Here is a 27,274-nt window from a genome sequence, read left to right as displayed (position 1 = left end):
GGTTTTTAAAGTACCGCCCGAAGCTGGCTCGCAAGATCCGAGTCACCACTAGCTGACTCGCAAGACCCGAGCCACCATTAGCTGGCTCGCAAGATCCGAGTCACCACCAGCTGACTAGCAAAAACCCGAGCCACCATTAGCTGGCTCGCAACACCTCAGCGCTTACGAGCCACCATATGCTGGCTCGCATGCGTGGCGAGCTATTTGCCCAATTTCTGGACATTTTGACCTATCTTCGAGTGTTCCCGACACATAGGGTACCCGTATTCATACTCCAATGGGTATACGAGTTTAAACTGTTTCCCACCCTCGACTGGAAGTTTCTGGAGAATATCATGTAGAATATTCTTAAGGATAACCCGGCGACCTCCTAAGAGTATATGAGTATAAACTGGTTCTCTCCGCTTCAACGCATAACTTTTGACCAATGTCTGTCAAAGCGTCGTCAAATATGAATTCCCAACAAAGATAGTCAGCTCAACGTCAAATCAACGACACCATTTGGTTTCAATTCAAAACTTCAACATCGGTCAAACGATAAACGCAGAACCGTAAAAACTTCATCTATTCGATAGAACGCTGAATAGATTGAAGGCTGAAGGAGTCAAGAGATGAAGCCCATTACAGGTCCTTCTGCAGATAGGGCCTATCACATCCAAAGTATTTCAGGCTCTTTTATAAAAGAAATGAGACTGAAACACTTTGGAGGGGGTATCTGTAGGGGTTAAAAATTGCCTATAAGTCCTTAAACACAGTTCAAGATAAGAAAAAGACGACAAACGTTATTATCCAAGTCAAGGGAATTCGTGTGTGTATATTATATTGAGCTTAGAGTATCTAACACACATAATATAAAACCTAAACTAAATATACCAAAGCTTGATCTTGATCTTCAATAGGCTTGACTTGATATATTTGCGGATGAAGCTTGAACTTGATCTTTAACTTTGAATTGCAAGGCTTCACCGACATTCCGCCGACCTCCTTTGGATATGATCGTTGAAGCTCTATTCCATCCATCCTCCAACTACGTTGTTTGTCTATAATAAATAAGAAAACACAAATACTAGACAAACAACATTAGTGGTAAATTGTTTGTTAAACATCATCAAAACAAGAAGGCCAACAAGGTGCTGTCAAATTGTCCAGTTAACCACGAATTTCAGAGGAGAATCATCAGAGCTTGGCGAATACTTTCATAAAGAAAGCCCATTCGAAAGGTTAGTGATTCTTTCCCCTTCTTTCCTCCGGATTAAACTTGGTTTTAATCTCGAGAAGAGCCACAATCTCGCTTGGTCGTGATTGTCGCTTCCGCAATTGTTTCCTTCGTGAAAAAAGAGCGTAATTATATTGTCTATCGGGTTGATCTGCGGTGGTCCACGGACTAACGCGTCCCCGGCACAGGCAAAGATCTCACGCAAAGCAGCGGGAGATAAACTACTGCTGTGTTTTATTTGATAAAGTTGTAATGTTTATTTTTTGTTGTAAGAAGATCTTATAAAAAGATCAACTTTTCTTTCAGTTTGAACTCATAATCGATAAACGGTGTAACAGGTTTTGAAAACAATGGAAAAGGCAACTTTTGACACAAACAGTGACCAATCACCTCGTAATAAAAATGTCATTAAATGCATTATAGGCGCTATCATTCCTCTGCCCCCAATAGTTTGTATGACACATCGGACCACGTCGGTACCGCGCACCCTTAATCACTTTGCATTAAATACCGAATTAACCTCTCCTCCACTCGTCGGCCGACACATGTAAAACAGAGGATGACATGGCCATCATCCTATACTCAACCGAAGTTACCATGCTACCCTTCTACCACCACTATAAATAGGGATACTATTTTCAATAATAAGGTAAGATCTTTACCTCTATCCACTGTGCTTAAGAATTGCAGTTCATTTTACTTCTCTACTCAAGCAAATCACTAACTTGATCGTCGGAGGAACAACCGGGGAACCCAACTCTGCCCTCTTACGATTTGCTACTTGTGCAGTGAAGAACTACTTAATCCAGAACCAGACATTCAGAGGGTTAGAGGACATCTGTTAACTTAATCACTCCTTTTATTTGACTGTTTGATATCAGACATCAACACATCTAACTAGGGAGTTGGTTGTAGAAGTACTTGATTTTGTTTAAAATTAAATAATATCTACAAAATTGAGATCACTAGTTTTAAAAACCTCCAGTTTAATTAGAGTAACACTGTGTGCCACTATCTTGTTATTTGAATTAGAGATAAAAGGTGGGATTAGAGGAGTTAGACCCTCTCCAACTGCCACATAATTGGAGAGGGTTCGATTGCATAAAAAAGTCGTTTGTTAGTGTTGAGGATTCAAAACAATTAATCGAACCCATGCCCTTCCATATCTTGTGCTAAGAGTTTAACAAGTAGGAGAATCACTGCAAAAATAAAAGAAAAAATTACAGGAAAGATAAACAAGAAAGAGCACACCAGATTTAACGAGGTTTGACAAACTTGCCTACATTCTCAGGAGCCACACCACACAATTTTTTTGATTAATTGAAGAAGATTACAATGCCCACAAATAGGTTTTTTTATCTCTCTGAGATCTCTCTGAAAGAATCCACTCAAAACCCTCTTTCTCTATGTTGCATGTAACCCTAAAACCGTTTAGGTATATGTATCATCCCGGCCCAAAACAGTTTCCCAAATAAATTAGGAAACTGAAAAAACCGATTCCGGTCGACCGGACCATGGGCGTCGGTCGACGGGCCAGAACACACTTATATTACAAGGGTTTCGTACATGTTTTAGGTCGACCAGTTCATCACCTTCGGTCGACTGATTGGTCACCCTCGGTCGACCGATAACATAGCTTCAGTCGACCGACCAGAGCGTGTTTCTGAGCTCGTTTTCTGTAGTCTCTTCGGTCAACCAGGGTCATTCTGTCGGTCACTCCGTCGGTCGACCGACCCAAGATTTTTCAACATTGCGGATTTGTTTCAGGTTTCGATCTTCACACTTCCAAAGCCAATAGTTAGAACATCCCATAGAACGGCGTGCTCTGATCTATAACATTCACCGGTAGTTAGAGGTTAGTTTAGAAATCACAACTCTTTCATTTACGATGTGATTGCCCATGTGATTTAGATAGGGTCCCTATTGCAAATACTATTATTCAAAAGCCGCATGGTGACACCCCGCATAGATATAACAGACACACGTAGGCGTATAAAGAAGCATTCTCACGTAATCCTTTCCCCTCTCCAATCGCGTCAGTCCTCAGATAAACATTATAATATTATTCTCTCCTATTATTAAAATATTATAAAATAACAAAAGATTAATATTAGTCCTAATCCACCGCCATCCTTATATAAATCCCCTCTTAACTCGTTGCCGCGACCTCTTTATGTTTATTTCTCATTCCATTTTCACCAAATTATTACATTTATTTATTTGTTTCTATTATTAGCTTGGGACTTTGAGATGAGCTGGAGCCGGCTCACCTTACTTCTGTTGTCGGCGGTGACCGCAACTCCCAGGCAGTTGTCAACCCGGCTATAGCCGGTTCGTTCCCGCCGGCGCTGAAGCTAGAGAGAAGTTTACCGCTCAAAGGGGTGGATTTGCGCGAGCTGAGGGCACGTGACCTGGCACGTGAGAGGGCGCGCTTGAGTCGGAGGGTTCTTGCTGCCGGCGTCGTCGATTTCCCCGTTGAGGGGTCAGCAAATCCGTTCACCGTCGGGTAACTTTATCGCGCTCTTTTGTTTTTCTAATTTGATAAATTTGAAAAAAAAATTCCCTTTAATTGTGCACTTTCCCTTTGTGTATTTGGGGGTTTAGATGTCAAAATCAGCCCCCTTTTTCTGCTGAATTTGAGGAGTTGTCGGTGGTTAATTTTGGCATCTTTATAATTTTTAATTCCGGATAAAGGTTGATTCTTTATCACGTTTGGATGCGATTTCTCCATTATGTTTTTGAAATTGTAAAATTATTTTGATTTTTTTTTGTTAATGGGTTTCGGGGTTTTTTTCTTTAAATCTTTTGCTAATTTTTTTAATGGTGCGAGAGTAGTTGTTAGAATCATCCTCATATTGTTCTATCCATCAATTTTAAGTTGGGGTTATAAAATTTTCTGTAGGCTCTACTTTACTCGTGTAAAATTGGGCAATCCTTCAAAAGAGTTCTATGTTCAGATTGATACAGGCAGTGACATCTTGTGGGTGAATTGTGATGGTTGCAATGGATGTCCAACGAGTAGTGGACTCAGTGTATTTCCTCAAATTCTTCATGAAATTTGATTTTTATGGCTAAATGAGCTCAATGTACTTACGCACACAAGTGTTGATTATTCACAGATTCAGCTGGAGTTCTTTGATCCCCAGAAATCATCTTCGGCTTCGCTCATCGGCTGCTCAGATCAAAGGTGCTCTTCTGCTCTTCAGAGTGGAGAGGCAGCTTGCCCTGCTTCGGATTCTTCGATGAGTCAGTGTTCGTATACTTTTCAATATGGTGATGGTAGTGGTACGTCAGGGTATTATGTGTCGGATACGCTGTATTTTGATACTGTTACTGAGAATGAACAGTCTGCAAATTCTTCAGCTAATGTTATTTTTGGGTAAGAACTCTCACATTTGTTTTCTCATTGAAGTTCCTGTAACTGTTATTTGAGATAGTTAAGGGTAACGATTGATAAGAATCACTTTCTCCCTCTTCGCTACCAATACTCTCTCTGTGATAATTTACTAGTTTGTAGAGCTGTGAATGTTTCATTGTGTCTAGTCTTGTCTGACCAAATTTTGGTGGGTAAAGGGAGAGGTGATGATGAACATCCGTCAATGAATTTTTTGACATTGCCATTTTACGTTCTTAGGCTTCACAATTTTTGTGTGCGCTTGGTGATCACAGTGTATTCATGGGTTAAATGGTTTGAGCTCCTCATAATTCCATTGTTGATAGATATGTTGATATCCATATGAACATCATGTTTGCAGATTGTTGAACGTAGTTACTGATTGTGGTACCTTTTAATGTTTAAATGCAGTTTGCCCAATAAGTAGAGGTTAAAGCTACACCCATCTATAAAGTATAACGTAACTTATGTATGTAGAGGTGATTCAGAGCAGCTCCCTAAGTTCTATACTGAATTGGGGAAGTTGAGTTTAAAGCAACTACACTAGGATTTCTTCAATTGGACTGTCTTAAGGTGTGCCTGCAATGCTGGCTATGCTTTTATTTCAGAGTACACTTATGTATCTACTTCTCATATGTCCCTTGACAATTATTAATGATATGAATACCACTTTATAGCTGATAGATAACATGAGATATGTTTGGACTCACTCATTCGAATTGGTTTGCCTATGAAACAGATGTAGCAATTCACAGTCTGGGGATCTCACGAAACCAGATAGAGCAGTCGACGGGATTTTTGGATTTGGGCAGCACGAATTATCCGTCATTTCACAGCTTTCTTCTGCAGGAGTTTCTCCAAAAGTATTCTCTCATTGCCTGAAAGGATCGGATAATGGTGGAGGCATACTGGTTCTTGGGAAAATAGTAGAACCGGGTATCGTCTATACCCAACTTGTTCAGTCCCAGTAAGTTCTCTCCGGTGGAGTAATATATTATTTTAATACCAATACCATATGTTTCTTTTCAAAAGTGGTATCCTTGCATATATTCTAGTAATAACTATGCTTCCCGTTGTTATTATCAGGATTTTATCAACCTATATTTTCTAGTATCAAATCTAAACGTTTTATTGTTGAGTACCATGAAATATCTATTATTTACTGTTTTTGTCTCTTTTACTCAGCATATTATCTCAGTGTTGCTTTTAAATGACCTCGATTATGTAAAGATGAGAAATGTATCTGAGATTCTGAGGACATATTTCTTGTACTTTCACTTGTTCATGACCTACTAATTATCGTGTCCTGTATTCTTTTACCTTTGATTTAAGTTTATTTGTAATGCTGTATGTGACCTTATGACAATAGGTTGACATTTATAACTTTCTAATTTCTACTACTAATTTCATACCTTTGTCACTATACTCTGAGTAATGAGTGCTCTTAGAGCTTGTGCATATGCATGTTGCAAGGGTACCAGATTATGATCTGTTTTTTGCAAGACGCTTCTAGGCTGAGGCTTTCCAGGCTACTAATGGAGAGCATCATAATGGTTTTTGAAGTTGCGAGCCTACACAGAGGGATCTTTTTGCTGTCTATAAAGGGATTCTACTTCCTGTCGTCATAAGAGGATTAAAAACACCGGTTTAGTGAAAGATGGTGTTACAGTAGGGTTTTAAGTTTTCCTGTTTGATATATCTCCTTGGCCTGGGATCTCAGATGCTTATAGACCTGTGATATAGTTCCTGCATGTGCCAAGATATGGCCTCCATCTTGATGGGAAAGATCCGTTAGTTTAACAGACCTTAGGGCCAACTATATTTGCCAGCTTCATAGTGCTAGCATGAACATATTATATTTTAGCTGCTTAGAAAAATGAGTCTACGACATGCTGTTTCTCTCACGAGTTAAGGTATTTAGGACTTTACAAAACAGTCAAACTTCTAACATATTGCAGCTCCTTATAAGCTTTTGTGACATGTTATCAGTAACTTGATTATCAAGCTAAGCTATTTAGTACAATTCTCATACAAAATAGATGAATATTCAATATGGTGGCCGGAGATGGCATGTTCTAGTGTTTGGCAATAAAAACGTCTAACACGTAATCAGAATAAAAAATATGTTGAGCACAAAGTATTATGCCCCAAATTTTAACACCAATCATGTTTCTACTTTACTTCCATATATGAATAACAATCTAAGATATATTTGCATTAGTTAACTAAGCATACAATAGCGAAAACACATACACACTACTGTGCTTTTATTTGTTGGAAAATGAAGTGTTTTCATACTAAAATTTAGCCTGACAGATATCGATAAAAGCTTGGGAATATGTTGGAGTATTGAATTTTTCAGTCAATTTCAGGAAGCTACACTAATACACTTAGACTTATTTAGTTCAATATTAAAATGTTTAGCATAAAGCATAAAATGAAAAGAATGTCTGTTTCTATTGTTGCTTTCCTCATTCTTGTAGCATTGCTTTTATAACTTTTTATTTCTCTATATGTTGATTCTCATTCTCTTCATATCATCAGACCTCATTACAACTTGAATCTACTAAGCATTCTTGTCAATGGGCAAGAACTAAATATAGATTCTTCCGTGTTCTCAACATCAACGACACAGGGTACAATTGTTGATTCTGGGACCACGTTGGCTTACCTAGCAGAACAAGCATATGATCCTTTTGTTGATGCAGTAAGTTTTCCGTGTGATAAAAATTTAATTATTTTTTATCAGATGGTCGTGGCCTTTTGTTGGTTCAAATACTTTAACTCTTTAAACTGATACTTTCGTTCAAAGTTACTTGGGAACCAAGGTTTTCTATTTAGAAGTTGTGTGTGGCTTTAATTTCATATCTCTGCTTTAATTAGTTGCTTCTACTGCTGATGTTATTTTTAGTTATAAAAATATTAGAATGACGTTAATTGGAATATATTTCAGTTGTACTTGTGATAACCTGCTGCTGAATTCGGGACAAAAAAAAGCTTTAGGGGGTTAGTGATGTCACTTACTATGCAATGAATAGACATCATTATGTTGGCTGTATGATACGTCCACACTATTTTATGTTTGTAATAATAATTGGTGTAATGAAGGCAAAAGGATTCGCCTTTTCTAATAATCGCTTATAGGGCTTTTTCCCCTCTTTTGCTTACTTGTTCAAAATTTCTTGTGTTGCTTTTACCTAGAGTTTAATACTCAACAAATGACTCAATTATCTAATCCTTGCCTCTGTGTTAATTACCTATACATTCCCCCCAAGTATTTTCCCTTAAGAAAGTTATGCTTTCAATTGTTGACTTATTTACCTCAATATTTGTATCTGTAATACTTTCACTACAGGTAACAGTCTATATACCTGATATGTTAATCATATCAGTAAACGTAAGAAATGACATTTCATAATGGACGTTACTGACCAATACTATAATTTCATTTCTCTTCTTTTTGATTGATTTTTAACGTTTTCATTTTTTGCAGATAATTTCTTCTCTACAACCATCCCTAGTACAGTCCTTTAATAGCAAAGGAAACCAGTGTTTTGTTACAGCTAGCAGGTTTTGTTCTTAACCCATAATAAAATCAGTATCTTTCACGAATTTTAGAAATAAAGCTACGAAGTGTACATATCCCGTTTGTAATGCTTGTCTTGTTCCTTGACAGTGCTGATGATGTATTTCCTCCAGTCACTTTGAATTTTGCTGGGGGTGCATCCATGAATTTAAAGCCTTCTGATTATCTTATCCAACAGGGATCGGTTGTAAGTTGATCCATATTTATACTGCTTAAAATTTATGTTCAATCAATTATGAGTACATAAAGTAGTTGCTTTAAATAGCTAAAGAATGTTTGAAATTTTTCTATTTTCAGAATGGTGCCATTATATGGTGTATTGGTTGGCAAAAGAACCAAGGTGGAGTAACAATACTGGGAGGTTCGTGGAATAGATACACTCCCCTAATTTTTTCATAGACAGTTTTTACATATAATGATGGTGACACACGCATGCATTTAGTGTTCTGTACTATGATATTCTCTTTTGATCAGTTGCGTTATAAAATGCAGACTTTAGAAATACACTTATCTATTGGGTATTTCCTCTTCAGTATTTTAATCTGGAACAGGAGGTACTTGATAGTTTAATGCCTATGCAACAATTTGGTTTTTGATTCCTCATGATTTTCATTATAATACACTTATGCTAGGACTTTCCCATTTCCTTGATACGTCTGATGGTTTCTTAATCAAGTACAATGCATGCCAGTTCATTGAACAGCAAGATTATCATGTAAAGAGTGATGTTAGTGGGAGGTCATTCTTAATAGAGTTATTATGAGGAAGTTTCAACTAAAAGATTATTGCCTGAAAATAAAGGATCCTCATCTAAGAAAGTGTTTTATATTTGCGTTTGAAGTTCAAGGATTATAATATTGGGAAATTTGTAAGAGAAAGCATCTTTGAGGAGCTCATCAGCTAAATAGATGTACAATTAGCTGAACATGAACTCAAATAAAGAAACAGCTACAATGAATCTCCTCAGCAAGGAACCCAAAATTTTAGCTGCACATAAATGATGCATGTAGATGTTACACCATACTTTGTTCAGTAATTAGTTGATAGTTGAGTCTGTTATTAATTTTCACATCCATTTGATAGAGGCAGCTCTTTCGATGGAAAGATTGGATTTACAATTGGTTGTCACTTGTCAACCTAATATTAACCCTCCAAATAGGTGTAAAAAAATTCTAGTTTAAGGAAACACATGGCTCAGTGTAATACTGTATGGGATACTTTACGTTATTGGTCTTGTTAGTTACTTCCCTGCTATTGACAAGCAGTATCCATGATTCTCATATGCTATGCTACCATAGTAATAAGAGATCTTCTATTAACCATAGTGCCAAGCAGAGCACATTCCTCTAACGATTCTAGCTAGGAGATTGTATGAATTTCCTGATAACATTTGGTCTGAATTCATAATTTTTGGAGTACAGGTTAACACCACAGAATATTATATCAGTGTCGACTCAAGTTAGGGTTATATTATGTCAGATTATCACACTGTCGATGCACTTAAACATTGTGCTTCTGTCCTGTGGTTTCCCTAGATGCATTCCTGACCAAAAACCTTCTGAATGATTAGTCACCATAGCTCTCTTTCTTCTCTTTAACTATTGAGCCTGCATTTGAATTGGGACATGCTCCTTACAGACTGGCTTTCAGCATCTGAGATGGTTATTTATTTGGTTGTGCATATTGCATGTTCAAAAATTGTGAAGAATTATTATGGATCATAATTTTCCGCTTATTTACTGTCTTGTCATATAATGTGCAATCAAAAAAGTTGCAAATTACTACCCATGAATCATGATGCACAAATGGAGTTAATGCATTTATGCAAAGTTTTATCAGAGGGAGAGAGATCTTCAAATATTTTTTTTTACTACAATTTACATTTCATTCCTTCTCCCATTATTATGGAATTTTTCCCTAGGAATTTCCTTCGTATGTGATGGAATACAGTTGAATGGGTCATTCATAGTTTGGACATCTGACTTCAAAATATTGAGGGTGTATATGCATCTTGCACCTTAGTTCTACTGGTATGAACTTAATGGAGGCATCTGGGCTATAGTCTTGATATGCATAAAAAATGTGCTTCGATGTCTGCCGAAGGAAGGATTTTCTTCTTCTTTAAAGCTGGATATCCAAATGTCGTAAAACTTAATTGTTTGGAATGTCACTGGATTTTCCCATTAGAATAGAATATCCTCAAGTTATTCTGTTATCATAAGCACATGGATTCCAGAACTTAATACTGGATATCTTAAGAATTGTTATAATTAGGCTTGTCAGAGTTGTATGTGACAGCAAATATTATATGCTGCAACAATCAGCTGTTCTTTCTAATCCCGCCAGTCCTAGAATCTTCCAAAGTGTTGTATGCATAAAAACAAATTTTTTTATTATCCCTTAGTATGTACCTGGACGCATGTTAATCATTATCAGCCATCTTTTACTCCATTCTCTGTTTTGTCTGCTGAGGGCAACCAATTAAAGCTTCAAATTGTTGGCAACTTTGTCTTTTTGTGTTATTTCTACCAACCACTACAACTGACTTTTAGAACTTTTCTAGTATTGCGGTTAAATATTTTATTGATTCTTCATCTCTATTTGCAGACCTTGTTCTTAAAGACAAGATTTTTGTTTACGATTTGGCTAATCAGCGAATTGGTTGGACAAACTATGACTGTAAGTCCTTCCACCTTATCAAGTTTCTATTATACTATTTTTTTTTATTTAAATTTATTTTTAAGGTTAACTTTCACAAGGTCACCTTGAACTTTGGGTGTTTGCAAAGACTCCCCTAACTTTATAAATAAGATAAAAAACCCCAAAAACACCTGAATTATTAGAAATTGTTAAAAACGGCGTTAATATGAAAGAGTAAAAGGTCTAAACTAGGCTTTTCTTAATATTAATATCTATTAGCAAAAGTAAAAAGTACATGGGGGCCTGTTACATGACAACTTGAACTAATTGCTGTCTCTCATGGTCTTTTAGTGAAACAAAATTCATACAGTAAGGGGGTTTTGAGAAAACAGCCCTGAGCTCTAGGGAGCTTTTGTGGAATTTGCCCCATCTTTTAACTTTTTTGTGCCTCCAGTAAAGCTATATGCATCAATTCATGTCCTTTGGTTTCAGGTTCTTTGTCTGTCAATGTTTCTTCATCTTCTGGTAAGAATGAATTTGTCAACACCGGGCAGCTTGATCTCAGCGGTTCATTACGCAATGTAAATTATAGTATTTTGCCGATGGGCCTCGTAGTTTTCCTTTTACATGTTTTTGTATCTCACATCAAGCAATTGCAACTTATGTAGAATGCAATGTTCATAGTTTCTCACGCACATGCACAGAGATTGTTGTAAATCCATTCTTTATTAACGTATTAGTCAAAGAAAGATGGCAGTGTTTATGATAAATTTCTTGTACAGATATCGTGTTCAATTTTTTGTCCTAATCTCCTCACTTCATAGGCCATGTTTGTTTTTTTTAATAGTGAGGGTACTGTTTAAAAATAATTTGGACCCACCGTCTAAGCCCATGTTTGTTTTCTATCCGGTTCGGACCATTTTTGAGGAGATTAGTACCCAAAAAGTGGACTAAGTTTAGCTCAGCCCGCCCCACTTTTACAATATAGATGCTAATTATCTAGTGGGATCAAGTTGTTTCTTTTTTGATGAAAATGCCCATTTTCAACGATTTTTTTTCTGCAGTAATTTATTCACGGATTTTTTTCTTTCCGCCACTTTAATTTCTTCCGTGACCTTTTGTTTTGGCGAGATTTTGATCTCAATGGAGCAACAAGTTCTTTGATTTTGATCTTGCATTCCTATGTTAATTATAATATTAAATTATCCAGTAAATTGAAAAGGATGAGATTTTGCATAAGGAAAAGAATACGAATTCTTATTTGCTTAAATGGTTGAAATTGATGAGAACCTTTAATTAGTGCTAACATTTAATTTCATGTTTAACTATATGTTCTAGATTTCTAGGACTGCATTCTGTTAAATGAATATTTTTCGTTTCGACATAGGTTTAAGGTGGTATACGGTGTCTATTTGTTGAACAGTTTCATGACTAAACCTCCCCCCGCCCCCCCCAGCCACAAAAACATATGCGTTAATACATCGTTAATACAATATTAATTGACTTGAGGGTTGAGGGTAAGAAGGCGTTCTGATATTATACTGGTCTGAATAGTAATAATTCTCCCGAAAACAAACATTAGACTTGACTATTTTAGGTTAGTTCACGGTTTAGTCTGTGTGAAATAAACATTTTATAGGACTAAAATAGTCCCACGATAACACAATTTCAGTACTATTGTCTGAAGATCCAATACTCTCTAATCTGGAGATGATAAAAAAACAAATGTGGCTTTAGTACTCTCGTTGCGCTGGTCCTAAAAATGCCGCCTTTTTGAATTTGAACAGTTCCAAGATCCACACATCGAAGGTTTTTTGGTCGGCCAGGGTAAATGTACTTGAAAGGTTAACTTCACACAAACCCCGATATTTTGGCGCACCCTGAAAAAACCGCTAAGCTTTAAAAATGTCAATTGACCCCACTAACGTTTTGGTGTGTCTTAAAACTTCTCAAAACATTTGCAATTTTTTCAGCATACCCCACTAATAGCGTAATGGAGGTTTTCTAAATTTCTATTAATGGTACGTAGGGTGTTTTTTTTTTTTTTTTGAAAAGGTACGTAGGTGTTTTCTAAAATATAGTGTTAAATGTTTAGTTTTTTGTCCCTTCCGAAAGTAATGTTGAAAAGATGGAAGGTATCTTGAAACATTGAGCGCTAAGACCCCGGGGGATATTCTAAGAAAAATTACAAACGTAGAGAGTTGAATGAAATGGTCAAATTTAGAGGTTAATTAACATTTTTAAAGTTCAGGTGGTTTTCTCAAAATATGGTAAAGATAGGGCTTTTACGTGAAATTTACCCTAATCTGAATTTGGGTGTCATGTGGGCCTAGTTTTAAAAATCTAAGCCTGATTTAAGGCTTTAATGGGCCTAGGAAGCCTCAAAACGACAAACGTGCGTCCAAATTTTCAATTGGAATATTTTGCTTAATATTTCATATATTGAAAATAAAGTTACAGGTTCAAACTAAAATAAAGTTAAAGATAATGAATTAAACTGGTTGGCTCTGTTTCTGCTTTGGCTTCTTTTTATAGAGAATCTACGACGCGGTCAAGAGGCGCATGTGATTACTTCTATATCCATTAATTCTGCTCATTTTATTTTTCTTTTCCCTCTTGGTTCTTAACTAATTTATATAATTATCTATCGAGTTACTCTTGACAAGATTCCTTGGATTGTGTCATCTTCTTAGGATGATGGGGAAATTGGGCAACTATGATTCGGTGTTAGGCCTTAGGTAACACTTAACTCTTCAGCCAAATCAATCGGATCGCTACAAGCTAGTCATTCTGAGGAAATATTGACTCTGCATCCTTCTTTTTTTTTTCCAATTTTATTTATAGGGTTAATTGTCATTATAGGAGGGTAACCACTTACTGTCCCAAACTTTTTCTATTAGCACTTAAATCTTTTCATGTTCAAACAAATTTTCTAATTATTGTATTTATCACATAGAGATCACATGACATCAATGTATTGCAGAGAGATCTCATAGTGTATCAGAAAGTATATGGTAGAGAGATTCTTTACTTTTTTATATGTGCCGAACGTACACCTCAAGTAAAGAAGCATTTAGTGGGGAGATTTCATAGTGTACTAGGCGTATCTACAGTTTAACTATTTTAATTTTATTTACTAGTTAAAGAGGGTATAGTGAGAAACTTGATATCCACTGAAATTGATTTGGATTCGGAGTCGCATATATCAGTTTAACGTTCAACATAACTTGTACAAACACATAAATTAATGAGAAGCTCTGAATCCACCTAATTTCTTACCTTGACGAAAAACCTACTCTAGCTGAGGGATGGCACTCAGTGGTCAAATATTTGTTAGCAACTTCTGTGGATCTTTTCCTCTTGCAGTATGAACGTTGGGACCATGACGTGTTGTATACATACAATTCAAATCAGTATTATTGCATTATAAATTAAAATCATCCTACTCAGATGATAGTATCTCTACGTATGATCTTGAACCTTTGCTCGGATTCATGGTTCTACAATATTCCCTCTTTCCCCTTAATTAGGAATAATCTAGAGAGAGGGAGGAGAAAAAAAAAAAATGCGAGAGAGCTTGTTTTCAGAGATACTGCCGGCCACAAGAATGACCTTTACCAGCCAACTTATCCCCACGTTTTGGTCTTTAGCTAGATGCGAACTAACCTTTGCCTACCACTTCCGTGCATTTGCACGCTCAATCATTAACTAGGATTTGGGATCATTCAACGCGCAACATGCGTGTAGTGGTTACCATCACCTTTAAATAATATTCCATTCAGTTCTGAACAGTAGGGACGATCTTGAAGTAAAGAACAAATTTATAATCTCAGTGCATGGCCTTTTGGAAATCTAAAAAAGCAGCCATGGATTGTATTGATGCGTGTTGGTGTGCCGTATTATTAAGAAGACAGGATAAAAGAATTAGGTTGGCGACGTCAATTAGAGTACAAAATCATAATAACCCTCAAATTGTCACGATGACTTGGGAGTTTTGTTAGGTACTTTAGCATGATCTTTTGGTATGGTATATATAAGAGCAACCAAGGAATAAGGATCTCATGAGAGCCACTCCTACATGTAGATTTAGCGAAGGATTTGGTGAAGAACAGGAATTTTGGACACAGAGAGTTGGTTTTAGAGTTGTTCGATCGACCACGGTGCAAGACCGGTCGAACGAATACGTGCACAGATCGTAAGGCTAATTATGGGCTTGGTGCGGTCGACCGCCAAACCCTGTAATCAAACCTGAAAATCTGGAGTTGGGTGCGGTCGACTGCCGCGGTCGACCGCCAAATCATTCAGTTGATTTTCTGGGTTCTGTGTTTGTCGCGGTCGACCGCGTATCGAGTCAGGCCCATATTTGAGTTTCTTGTTCTGATTTGGATTTGTGTTTGGTATAAATATCAAACACGTTTTAGGGTTTATTTGGGGGGATTGTTTAGGGAATATTTGGAGCACAGAAAAAATATATTTTCTTGAGCTATTGGTTAGGGTTTTGTTTGAGAGATTAAGAGCTTTGTTGGTGAGATTAATTGGTGAGTTTGAGTGATTTGTAATCTCAGTTTGTACTCTTCTTCTCTATTAGTGAAAACCTCATCCCAGTTTGTACTCTTCTTCTCTATTAGTGAAAACCTCATCCCCTTCTTGCCCCGTGGACGTAGGCAATTTGGCGAACCACGTAAAATTGGCGTGTTTATGTTTGTGCCGTTATTTTGGTTTTTTTGGTCTTCTCTCTCGGTGTTTGGTTTGGTTCCTCGAAGCACAACAATTGACTTCCTCGCACAACAAATGATATCAGAGCTTTGGTTACGCTTGGGCTAGGTGGAGGAGTAGATCGCTTTGGAAGCTCGTCTAGGGCTTTAGTTGGTGATAAAGATAAGATTTTTACTATTGTGGATCTTGTCTACCATCGTGTGGGGGTGAGATCTTTCGGAGGCTCTTATTAGGGTTTCAGTTGGAGGTAAAACTTTATCGTTTTTAGTTGGGATCTATTCTTCGATTTGTTCCGCATTGGTTTGTTGGTGCTTTGAGAAAGATGACTAAGAAAGAAGGAGTTGTGCAGGGTACTTCTGGTGTGAAGACCGTCCAAAGTTTGAATATTCACTCTATGAAGATAAACGTGAAGAAGTTTAATGGCACAAACAATTTTGATTTTTGAAGATGCGAAGTCTTGGATGCGCTCAACACGTAAAATTTGGAGGATACTTTGGAGTTAGACGGGAAACCAGATGACATTGAGAAAAATGTTTGAAAAAAGATGAATAGAACGGCGTGTGGTGTGATTAGGTCTTTCCTTACCTAAGATCTAAAATATGATGTGATCAATGAGACTTCGACTAAGAAGATTTGGGAGATCCTAGAGAGTAAGTATTTGACCAAGAGTGTGAAAAATGGTTTGCATTTGAAGAGGAGGCTTTATCGCTTCTAATTGAAGAAATGGATCTTCATTGGTGATCACATGAACCACTACATGAAGCTTCTCGTGAATTTAGCGAATGTAGATGCTATGATTGAAGATGAGGAAAATGTGTTGTTATTTTTGAGTTCCTTGCCCGACGAGGAATATGAGACATTCGTTCTTACTCTTATTAATGGGAAGACATCTCTTTCATATAGTGAGGTCACCGCTGCACTTGTGAATTATCATCTTCGGAAGAAGGATACGGAGATTTCGATTGATACAGTAGCGGGGGTATTGGTCGCAAGAGGGAAGAGTCCAAACCGTAGTAGGAGATCACAGTCTAGAGGAGCACACCTTGCAGTTAGTAAGAATCAATGTGCCTTTTATAAAGAAGATGGAAATTGGTAAGACGAATGCCCAAAATTGACAGATCGAGCCAGGAAGAATAAAGGAAAAGCTATTCAAGCTTTAGAGGTGAATGTTGTCAAGGCTAGAGGAGATAATTCAGATTTGGATTTTTTAGGCTATTTGTGCCTTGCACTATCGTCAGTTTGTGTTGCCGACTCTACAGAGTGGATATTGGATTCGGGTGCTTCTGACCACATTTGTCCTAGAAGGGATTGATTTTCTAGCTTTGAGGAGTTGGAATAAGAAGATGTTATGCTCATGGGTAATGATCATGAATGCCCTACTGGTGGTATCATTGTCGTTCGTATTAGGATGTGTGATGGGGTGATTCGGGAAGTAAGGTTCATTCCACAGCTAAAGAAGAACATCATTTCACTTGGAGTTTTGGAGGAAGCAGACTATTGGATGACCTTAGAGGATGCATCTTTGAAGGTTACATTTGGGTCCATGATTATGATGAAGGGTATTAGAAAGAAGAATTTATACTATTTGATTAGGAGCACGGTGATTGGTGGAGAGCTGACGACTTCTTTAGATTTGGCTAAACTGTGGCGTTTGTTGATGCTGGGATATTTGATTGTTGATGCTATGCATAGATTGTTAAGGAGTGCATTGACCTGCAAATTAAAATCCTATGAGCACATTGGTATGAGCAAGAACACCGAGGTGGAGTTTGACAGTTCTATTCACCGAGTGAAGGGTCTTCTAGGTGGTGTTCATTCAGGCATTTGGAGGCCTTCCAAGGAGGCATCATTGGGAGGTAATAGGTATTTGGTTTTCTGTGTTAGTGATTGTTCTAGGCATTTGTGGGTTACAACCAAGTCTCGTTGGTGTGAAGTCCTAGTAGTCAACAATAGGTGGAAGAAGTGTATTAGCAGAAAGGCAATACGTCGTTCTGATTTTGATAGGGGTTCTTTCCTGCATTTGTACCGAGCTCATGACAGTTTGAGACACTTCATTAGAGAGGAAACTTTAGGGTAACGAGATGAGATGACAGTTTTGATGGGTCATTCCTTACTGGAGGAGGATCGACGGTTGATGTCGAGCATTAGTTTTGGTATTAGAGCTTTGACATATTGGTATCATCTTATTCATAAGTTGCCGATTACTGCGGTTGGTATATTTGGATCTGGTGGAACTGCTTTAGATTTTAGGATACTTCGAATATTTGGTTGCTCAGCATATGGTCACATCGAGGATGTGAGATTTGATCCGAGTGCACATTTGGAATTCAGAGGGTCGTTTGGTTATCAGGTGAGGGTCTCTGATTTTGATCTGAGCATGTATGTCGCATTTGACCCTCGACAGGTATAGAGTGTTGATCAGATCGTTGGGATATCGTAGCGGGTGGAGGGTGATGTTACTCCACATTGGGTGGAGATTACTCCACATACTCCAGATCATACTATATCGTTTGGGATTCCAGCTGAGGTGACACAGTTTGGAGATCATATTGATGTGGATACAGATGATGAGTTGGTTGATTCGAGTATAGCTGGTGGACATAGTTCGGATTTTGATATATCCATTGGTTCACCTTAGATGGAGGTGTTTGGATCGTTTCACTCTGGGGCCATTGAGAGAGCTACTAGTTGCAGATTTGTTGGTGATGTTGGAGAAGGGTTGAGAACTCTTCTAGTTGATTGAGGGTCTTTGGAGGCCATTTAAGGAACTACGTGAAGGCTTGATTCCTTGGCCAAGAGGATACGTAGGCAGTCATTTTATAATGCATCCGATTTGGTGAGTTGATACCGATGTTTGGAGAGTGATCACATTCTTATTTGGTCTCGACTTGTTGTGGATTGAGTCTATTATCATAGATTTGTTCCACTTCGTACTGGACGCAACAAGTGAGACGTTTGGTTAGTATTGATGTTGGCTTAGTTTTGGGAAAACTTCGTCGAGGTGGAGAGTTGTAGATTTGGCGAAGGATTTGGTGAAGAATAGGAATTTTGGACACACGGAGTTGGTTTTGTAGTTGTTCGGTCGACCGCGGTGCAAGACCAGTCGACCGAATACGTGCATAGATCGTAGGGCTAATTATAGGCTTGGTGCGGATGATCGTCGTGGTCGACTGTCAAACCCTATAATCAAATCTGAGAGTCTGGAGTTGGGTAGGGTCGATTGTCGCAGTCGACCGCTGAATCTTGCAGTTGATTTTCTGGGTTCTATGTTTGTCACAGTCGACCGTCGCGGTCGACCACGACATCGGGTCAGGCCCATATTTGAGTTTCTTATTCTGATTTGTATTTGTGTTTGGTATAAATATTAAACACGTTTTAGGATTTATTTGCGTGGATTGTTTAGGGGATATTTGGAGCACAAAAAAGGTATTTTCTGAAGATATTGGTTGTAGACGTTAAAAATTACCTATAGGTCCCCACACGTAGCTCTAGATAGAGAGAATATGATGAACGTCACTATCTAAGTCATAAAAGCTTATTTGATGATGATAGGCACATGAAAGTGAGTCAACGAACCATGCGAAGCAACGGAACTTCAGAATAACGTAAACACGAATGGACCGAGAGCTCCGCGTCACTTACGAAAGACGAAGTACCCCTTGTGTCCTATCTACTTAACATGTGATTCAATCATGGGAACGTATTGATCTCCTCGTTAGCTTTTCGATGCATTTTGAACCACATAATTCCGAGTCCGGACGATGAAGATACGGCGAAAACGGACGGGACGCGTGAAACCAGGTCCAGGGGTGTCTCATCCAATGCTTGGCCGAGACACCAAATGGTGTTCGAGACACCAAATGGTGTCCGAGACACCAAATGGTGTCTCGGCCAAAGCATGGCCGAGACACCCACGGTGTTCGTAGTCCCGAATGGATTTGTTCCAACTGATAAAATATCATCCAAGAATATGGTTAGGTGGTTATAACTAAGAATAAGAGTGAATTAACTGTTCTTATCTTAAAACAGAGCTCCTGAAACCTATAAATACAGCCCCAAGGCCTTTATTTTTTAAGATCTGAAATTCTCGAGCGTTGGCGAAGCCCTGGAGTTCGTCAGCATAAAGAGGAGGAGCTCGTCAGATCTACACTTCCTGGTTCTTTATCTTGAGATTGCCCCATTGCGGTGATCTCGAGAAGAGTGATTATCTCGCTGTTGCCGAGATAATTGCTTCGGCTTCCTGATTCCTTCGTGAATAATCTCGAGAAGAGTGATTATCTCGCTGTTGCCGAGATAATTGCTTCGGCTTCCTGATTCCTTCGTGAATAAATGAACCTTCAGATCTAATCTGATCATTTGGTGGTCCATGGATATCAATGTCTCCGTCACAGGCCAAGATCCCATGCAAGCAGCGGAGGATAAATGTCTGTTACGCTGTTTAACGAGAGTTGTACTCTTTTTTTGTTTTTATTGTGCAAGGGTCTAACTTTTGTTTTCATTATAACGACTGAAGTTGTAATAAACACAACAATGAACAAATCGACTTTTTTTCCAAACAAGCTGGCGACTACAGTGGGAACCAACAGCCTCGCTACCGTGACTGTCGTGCCGTAGCCAACGATCAAGATCCCGGTGAACGAAGAGGTTAAATACAAATTCGACCAGCAGAAGTTTAAGGAGTACGTCTCCTCCTCCTCCTCCTCCAGATCCGCCTCTCCTCGCAAGTAGGAATGCCTCCTCCCCTAGGAAGATCCACTGGTCTTCAGATTTGAAGACCCAAGAAGACGATCTCTCCACTGTCGCTGCTGCAGTTGCACCTCGCAATGATCTGCCGGTGTCCAATGAAGCCAGATCTGCAGATCTGAACTCCTCCTCCATCAAGGAGTTAACTGTTGAAGGCGTGCCAAATTTATCAAAGAGGGCTCATCAGATGCGTCACCAACGTCTCGCCCGCCAATTGACTAAAGCTTTGGAGCAAGTGGATGAGCTCTGCTATCAAGCAGATCTGAAGTCCAGGAGACGCCAAGTGGCTAAATCATTGCCACAACAAGCTTTGGGAACCTCCTCCCAACCACCTACTAACGAATGGGTTTTTGTCAAACGGAACCATTCTACTCTTGAGAAGTGCATCCAGAAGTGCCACACACTTCTTACGCAAGCACGGGTTCTCGCAAAAGAAGCACAGAAATTACAGCAGAAGGAGGTGGTCAAGAAACCACTAAGATCTAAGCAGGTTTGGGTGCTGAAGGCCAAAAACAACACCTCTACCCGACAAGAGACACCAGTCGTGTCTCTCGCTCGATTCTAGATCCGAGGCTGTTCCTCATCCTTCGTCAAGTTCAGATCTCGCTCCTTCTAATCCCGCACCTCCGGTGAAGCTTCGCGACAGTATAGACATATCCAGAGGCAGGAAAGCAACAGCAGAATGCCTAGGTCCTTTGCACGAGGATCAAGACAAAGCTCCAGTCAAAGAATGCTTGGGCACGATGAATGAACCCCGAACAACTCATCGAGCTGGGGGTCGTACTCGCCCTTGCAACAAGTCTGATCCTTCTCGTAGGGAGAAAACTCCTATAACCGACCGCCTCGGACTGTATGTCGAAGTCCAAGAGCCCATTAAGGTCCCACGCTCATGAAGGCGTAGCTCAAAATGTGCGACTCTTGAGAACGCCATCAAGGCAACAAGTCCTCAAAAGGAAACATGTTCGTCAGACGACAATATTATACCTGAGAAGTCATGTCAACATGCGATAGATTGTTCCGGTCATCATACCGACGAGTTGTACTATCGGGCTGGGGGTACGAACAGACCTCGTAAAAGAGATTCTCAAGAGATGGACTTTCATTGTCTGTATACCAAGATAATCAGGGCAGTGTTATCAGTATGGAGTTGCCCCAAGACCGGTCCACAGAGGGTCTCGGTATTTGAAAGGATCTCTACCAGAATGTCCAAGTCCAAGCCAAGATGTTTCTATAGAAAAAAAAAAACTGCGCAAGATGATGAACTCTTAAAGGTCACCATCAATATGGTCGATAAAGAAGTCAACGTCAAGTTTTTATCCCCGACATTTTTCGAATGTATCCCAACGTATAACTCGGTTACGTGCAAGAACTATGAGACGTAGGAATTATCAAAGAATGCAGAGGGGATTATCCTCGGATGATGAAGCGTTAGATGCCAACTCTGTAATTGTTTCTAATAATACGACATCCAGTCCAGGACAATCCCGCGAGGCACTTATGATTAACACCAAGCAAATGGCCAAAATCATCGAGGATGTTTTGGCTAAGGAAAAAGAGAACTTCAAGTTCGAATTAGAAATGGCCATGATGTGGATGAAGGAAGAGCATGACCAACAGATCCAAGCTTTGTTAGGTCAAATCGGTGAATCTAGTCGTCAAAACAGTGCCTACCGGGCAGATAGCCATTCCGACATGGATGAACACCTCGATGCAGAAAACCCTCTCATTGACCAAAACGCTGGGGGTGGCCCTACTGAGAATAACAATGCCGGGGGTGGTCCCACTAATAATGACAACACTAGGGGTGGCCCTATTGTTCTTCCTCAAAAGCAACCAAGGAAGGATACGAGCGAGGATAATAAGATGAAAGATCTCGAGAGAAAAATCAACACTCTAATGTCTGCTCGAGAGGTGAAGAAGATCGGCATTCCGTGTTCCTACCCGAGAGAGTGGGAGTCGATCACGTACCCGGCGAAGTTCAACCTGATCAACTTTACGCCGTTCGACGGGAAAGGTTCACCCACTCAACATCTGATCTACTTTAAGTCCTACTTAGGCATAATCTCCGACAATGAAGCATTGATAGTTTAGTCATTCGTCAGCATCCTTCGCGGGCCCGCCTTTGATTGGTATCGCCGTCTCAAGCTTGGAAGCATCAACAGCTAGGACAACCTAAAGAACCTATTCCTCGCTCACTTCTTTGATGATGACGCCGAGGTGTCAATCAGGACACTCTTCAATGAGAAACAAGAAGACGATGAGACGGTCGATGACTTCGTCAAGCACTTCCGAAATAAGACGATGAACTACCAAGATCCGATCACAAAGCACTTCATCCTCCAAACCTATCATAACAACCCCTCCATTGACATCTTGGAAGTTATGGGAGTAACACCGTCCAACACTTGAAAAGAGTTGAAGATACACGAAGAGCGGGCCGAACGCTTTCTCAGAAGGAAGAAGGCCGAGAGAAGCCAACCGACAGCTAAACCTACAAATTCAAGCTTCGTCTCCTGTGATAAAGGAAAGGCTCCTGCAACTACTGTTGATGCTAATCAGACGTCACAACAGCAATCTCGGGGATAGCAAAAGACTTCAGGTCCGAGACTCCAAAAAGAGTACTCCTTCAAAAACAAAGACATTCCAACTATTTTCAAATCCCTCCTTGAAAACAACAAGATCAATCTACCACCTATCGTAAATCAGGAGGAAGCTGACAATATTACGGATCCAATATACTGTGCGTACCACAGGAGGATTCTTCATCCTACCAAGGCTTGCTTCGCTCTCAAGAATAGCATCCAAATATTAGTTGAAGCCGGCGTCATAATGCTAGGATAAGCCAAATGAGAGCGGCGCACTCCAAAGAGTATATGAGTATAAACTACTTCTTAATCTTCCAACAGGTATATGAGGTTAAACTGCTCCTTAACTCGAACAGGTATATGAGTTTAAACTATTTCTTTTCTTTCACGGGAAGTTCCTGGAGAGTGTCATGCCTGGTATTCTTAAGGATAGCCCGGTCATCTAACTAAGTACAATGTTAGACGCAGTTTCGTAAAGGAAGTTGGGGGTGGATGATTCAAACGGAAAGTTCCCGGAAGAATATTACATATAATATTCTTAGGGATAACCCGGTCATTACAAACAAAGTGATAAACACTAAACTCCCACTGTTAAAGTCCTAACATGGCACTGTAAATTTTAATTCGAAGGTCTATTGCGATTGTCAAATTCCCTTCATGTCAAGATCTCGTCACTTGACACCAAGAACCCCCACTGAGTAATCGGTACAAGTCAACACTCCCACTATGATTTGTACTTCCACTTCTACTGTCTAATTGGTCAAACCTTTAAACAGTTAGGACCACAACCAAAATCCTCTCTCGATTCTTTCCATGAACGAGAGGTCCACAAATTGAACGATCAAATCTTTAAATAGTTAGGATCGCTCAAACACCCCATTTGGTCAAACCTTCATATAGTTAGGGCCAAAGCCGAAATCTCCTCTCGATTCCTTCTATGATCGAGAGGTCCACTTTCAAATCGAGTGATCAAACCTTCCTACAGTTAGGGTTACCTCAAACTCCTGCTTGGTCAAACTTTCCTATAGTTAGGGCCAAAACCATAACTCACTCTCGATAAACGATAAATTCACCTTTAGTTCGGTAATCAAACCTCCCGACAGTTAGGATTATCCGAATCTTTTCGATTCTCGGAGTGGAGATCACACTCTTAGTTTCACTCTTCAGATTCTCGAGGTGGAGATCCCACTTCGAGTTTCCTTTACAACTGGAGATAGAATATAAAATTCTTCCTCTTTGGTTTTGGGAGATAGAATATAAAATTATTCCTCTCCCATTTTGGGTTCGTCTTTGTCTCAAGAGAAGACACATCCTTCAACTCCATAATCTGTGCCTTACACGCGCATGGAATTTTATCCTGAAGCCTAAGTAGGGATAAGTCAACGTCTAACATGCCTTGCCGGTTTAGTCTTTCACCGATTGAAAAAGACACCAGAATCCAAGTCTGGAGAATTTTATCTCGAAGCTTAAGTAGGGATAAGTCAACGCCTAACACGCGTTACCGGTTAGTCCTTGACCGTAAAAAGGATAAAAGCCCACATATTCGATAATATGTCAGACCATTATTAATAACGCCAAAATCCGCGCCTTACACACGCGGGGACTTTTATCCCGAAGCCTAAGTAGGGATAAGTCAGCGCCTAACAAGCGTTGCCGATTAGTCTTTGACCGTAAAAAGGACAAAAATCCACATATTCAACATTGTGGTAGGCCATTATTAATAACGCCAAAATCCGCGCCTTACATGCACGAGGACTTTTATCCCGAATCCTAAGTAGGGATAAGTCAGCGTCTAACACGCGTTGCAGGTTAGTTTTTGACCGTAAAAAGGACAAAAACCCACATATTCGACATTATGGCAGGTCGTTATTAATAACGCTAAAATCCACACCTTACACATGTGGGACTTTTATCCCAAAGCCTAAGTAGGGATAAGTCAGTACCTAACACACATTGTTGGTTAGTCTTTGACTGTAAAAAAGACAAAAGCCCACATATTCGACATTATGACAGGCCGTTATTAATAACGCCAAAATCCACGCCTTACACACATGGGGAACTTTATCTCGACTCCTAAATAGAGATAAACCTACGCCTAACTTGCGTTTCTGGTTTAGTCTTTCATTGATTGAAGAAGACACCAGAATCTAAGTCTAGGGACTTTTATCCCGAAGCCTAAGTAGGGATAAGTCAGCGCCAAATACGTGTTGCCATTTAGTTCTTGACTGTAAAAAGAACAAAAGCCCGCATATTCGATATTTTGGCAGACCGTTATTAATAACGCCAAAATCCACGCCTCACACGTACGGGGAATTTTATCCCGAATCCTAAGTAGGGATAAGTCAGTGCCTAACACGCGTTGTCGGCTTAGTCTTTCACCGATTGAAGAAGACACCAGAATCCAAGTCTGGGGATATAAAACCCCATATTTTATTAGAAGTATATATGAATTATTAATGATAAATAATTCTATTTGTGGTAAATGACTTGAGCTTATGGATATACTTGATGGCAAGTTGCCAGACATGTATGAGTGTGGTTTCATAGAGTTTTATGCATTGGTTTTGGCTGAATAACAAAACATGCATGAATCTAGAAATTTACATCTGCTCAGTCGACTTATGAGTCGACTCATGAGTCGACTAATGAGTTGACTGATGAGTCGACCAATAAGTCAACTGATGGGCTGATTTTGAGTTTTTTTTTCTTTTGCGGGTTTGGTTTGGTTGTTTCGGGTTTGACCGCTTTCATAAGAAACTCTCCTACCCGAAACCGGCCCCAAGACTCATCAAACCCCAGAGAAAACCCTAGCCTCCCTCTCCGCTCAAACCCTAGATTCGTTCTTGGTGATTTTGGAGGAGTTTCGGAGGAGTTTTCAGCGGGATTTTGTGGTGCTGTCGAATGGGGATCGTCCTTTCATCGGATTCAGGAGTTTGCAACACATCAGAGGCGAGTAACATCTCGCCCAATCCTACACCCACTGTTTGTATAGCTTTCTTGAGTTTTTATTTCGGATTTTTGAGCCTAAAACATATTTTGTGCATAAAAATAGATACTTTATATTATGAGATGCAAGATCTATATTTTTCAGTTATAAAAAGCTCACAAACAAATTTGTAAATTAAGATCCATATCTGGGAATTTGTTTAAACATGAGTTTCAATGTGATTTACTATTTTCAATATGTTTTTAAACATGTTTATATGATTAAGGTTTTTATGTAAGTGATCACATGCAAACCCCTTTAATTTCTGTTGTTACACATGAGTTAGAATCGGAAATATATTGCTAGACATGATTAAAGAAAACTTTAGTTAACGTTTCTGCAGATAATCATCAAAAGCAGAAAACTAGAGATTTTCTGCTAAGTCGACCAATGAGTCGACTCATGAGTCGACTTATGAGTCGACTGATGAGTCGACCAATGAGTCGACTGAGTCGACTCATGAGTCGACTTATGAGTCGACTGATGAGTCGACCAATGAGTCGACTGATGGGGAAAACTTCAGTTTTGTGAGTCGACCAATGAGTCGACTGATGGGGAAAACTTCAGTTTTGTGTTTTGCCTGGTCGACTTATGAGTCGACTGATGAGTCGACTAATGAAGAGTTTTCTTCTTTTGTATTTCTTCAGTATTGAATATGTTTGAGTTATTTTAGTTTAACTGAATTTGTTTATGTTTGTTCATTGTTGCTGCGTGCTTAAATATGAACGAGGAGTCGCCTCGAATGATGGGTATTAGATATTTATGTATAACCTGTATCTTTACATGTGAGATGTCATGCGAACACGAGTTTAGGTTTGCGCACCGAGACACATGAGAAATTAGGGTATATGCACCTGTTCATATAATTCATCTAGTCCATGTGTTGGGCAATTATGATGTGTAGTCCATGTGTTGGACACTTATCACTTTTAGTCTATGTGTTGGACCGTTTACATATGCAGTCCATGTGTTGGACATCCACTACATCAGTTTAGACCTTGAGAGTTAACACCTATACTTGCATAGGCTGGACATGACATTTATATGAGTTGTAACACAACACCGTAATTAAGTCTGAGATGAGTTTTCCTTCTTTTATTAATGTTTCTTGTATTAGATTTTGGGTTTAGTATTTAGGGATGTACAATCTGAGCTACATGCTATATACATGAGGGTTTCCTTGTTTGGATTATTTCGCTCGACGTACCTATGCTCGTGTTGTAACTTCCTAAATACTAAAATCCTCTTATACATAGGTACTTACAATTTGAGCTACATGGTATATACATGAGGGTTTTCTTGTTTGGATTATTTCGCTCGATGTACTTATGCTCACATTATAATTACCTAAATAGGATTTGTGATATTATATATATGATATAACTGTATTTTCGGTATACAACGAGCC

General features: G+C 39.2%; 1 protein-coding gene across 1 annotated transcript; it reads left to right on the top strand.

Annotated features, from left to right (window-relative positions):
- On the top strand, positions 612 to 11,606 carry LOC109847665 (aspartic proteinase-like protein 2). The gene is made up of 11 exons (XM_020416896.1): positions 612 to 627; positions 3,467 to 3,722; positions 4,119 to 4,248; positions 4,336 to 4,595; positions 5,350 to 5,577; positions 7,155 to 7,317; positions 8,104 to 8,180; positions 8,287 to 8,383; positions 8,494 to 8,557; positions 10,804 to 10,875; positions 11,329 to 11,606. The coding sequence occupies exons 1-11, from the start codon at positions 612 to 614 to the stop codon at positions 11,502 to 11,504; spliced, it is 1,539 nt and encodes a 512-aa protein (XP_020272485.1). The 3' UTR covers positions 11,505 to 11,606.

The sequence above is a fragment of the Asparagus officinalis genome, chromosome 7 (genome assembly GCF_001876935.1).
Source record: "Asparagus officinalis chromosome 7, Aspof.V1, whole genome shotgun sequence".
In the NCBI taxonomy this organism is placed as follows: Eukaryota; Viridiplantae; Streptophyta; class Magnoliopsida; order Asparagales; family Asparagaceae; genus Asparagus; species Asparagus officinalis.
Note: the sequence above shows the minus strand (reverse complement) of the source record. Positions and strands in the feature narration are given on the sequence as shown.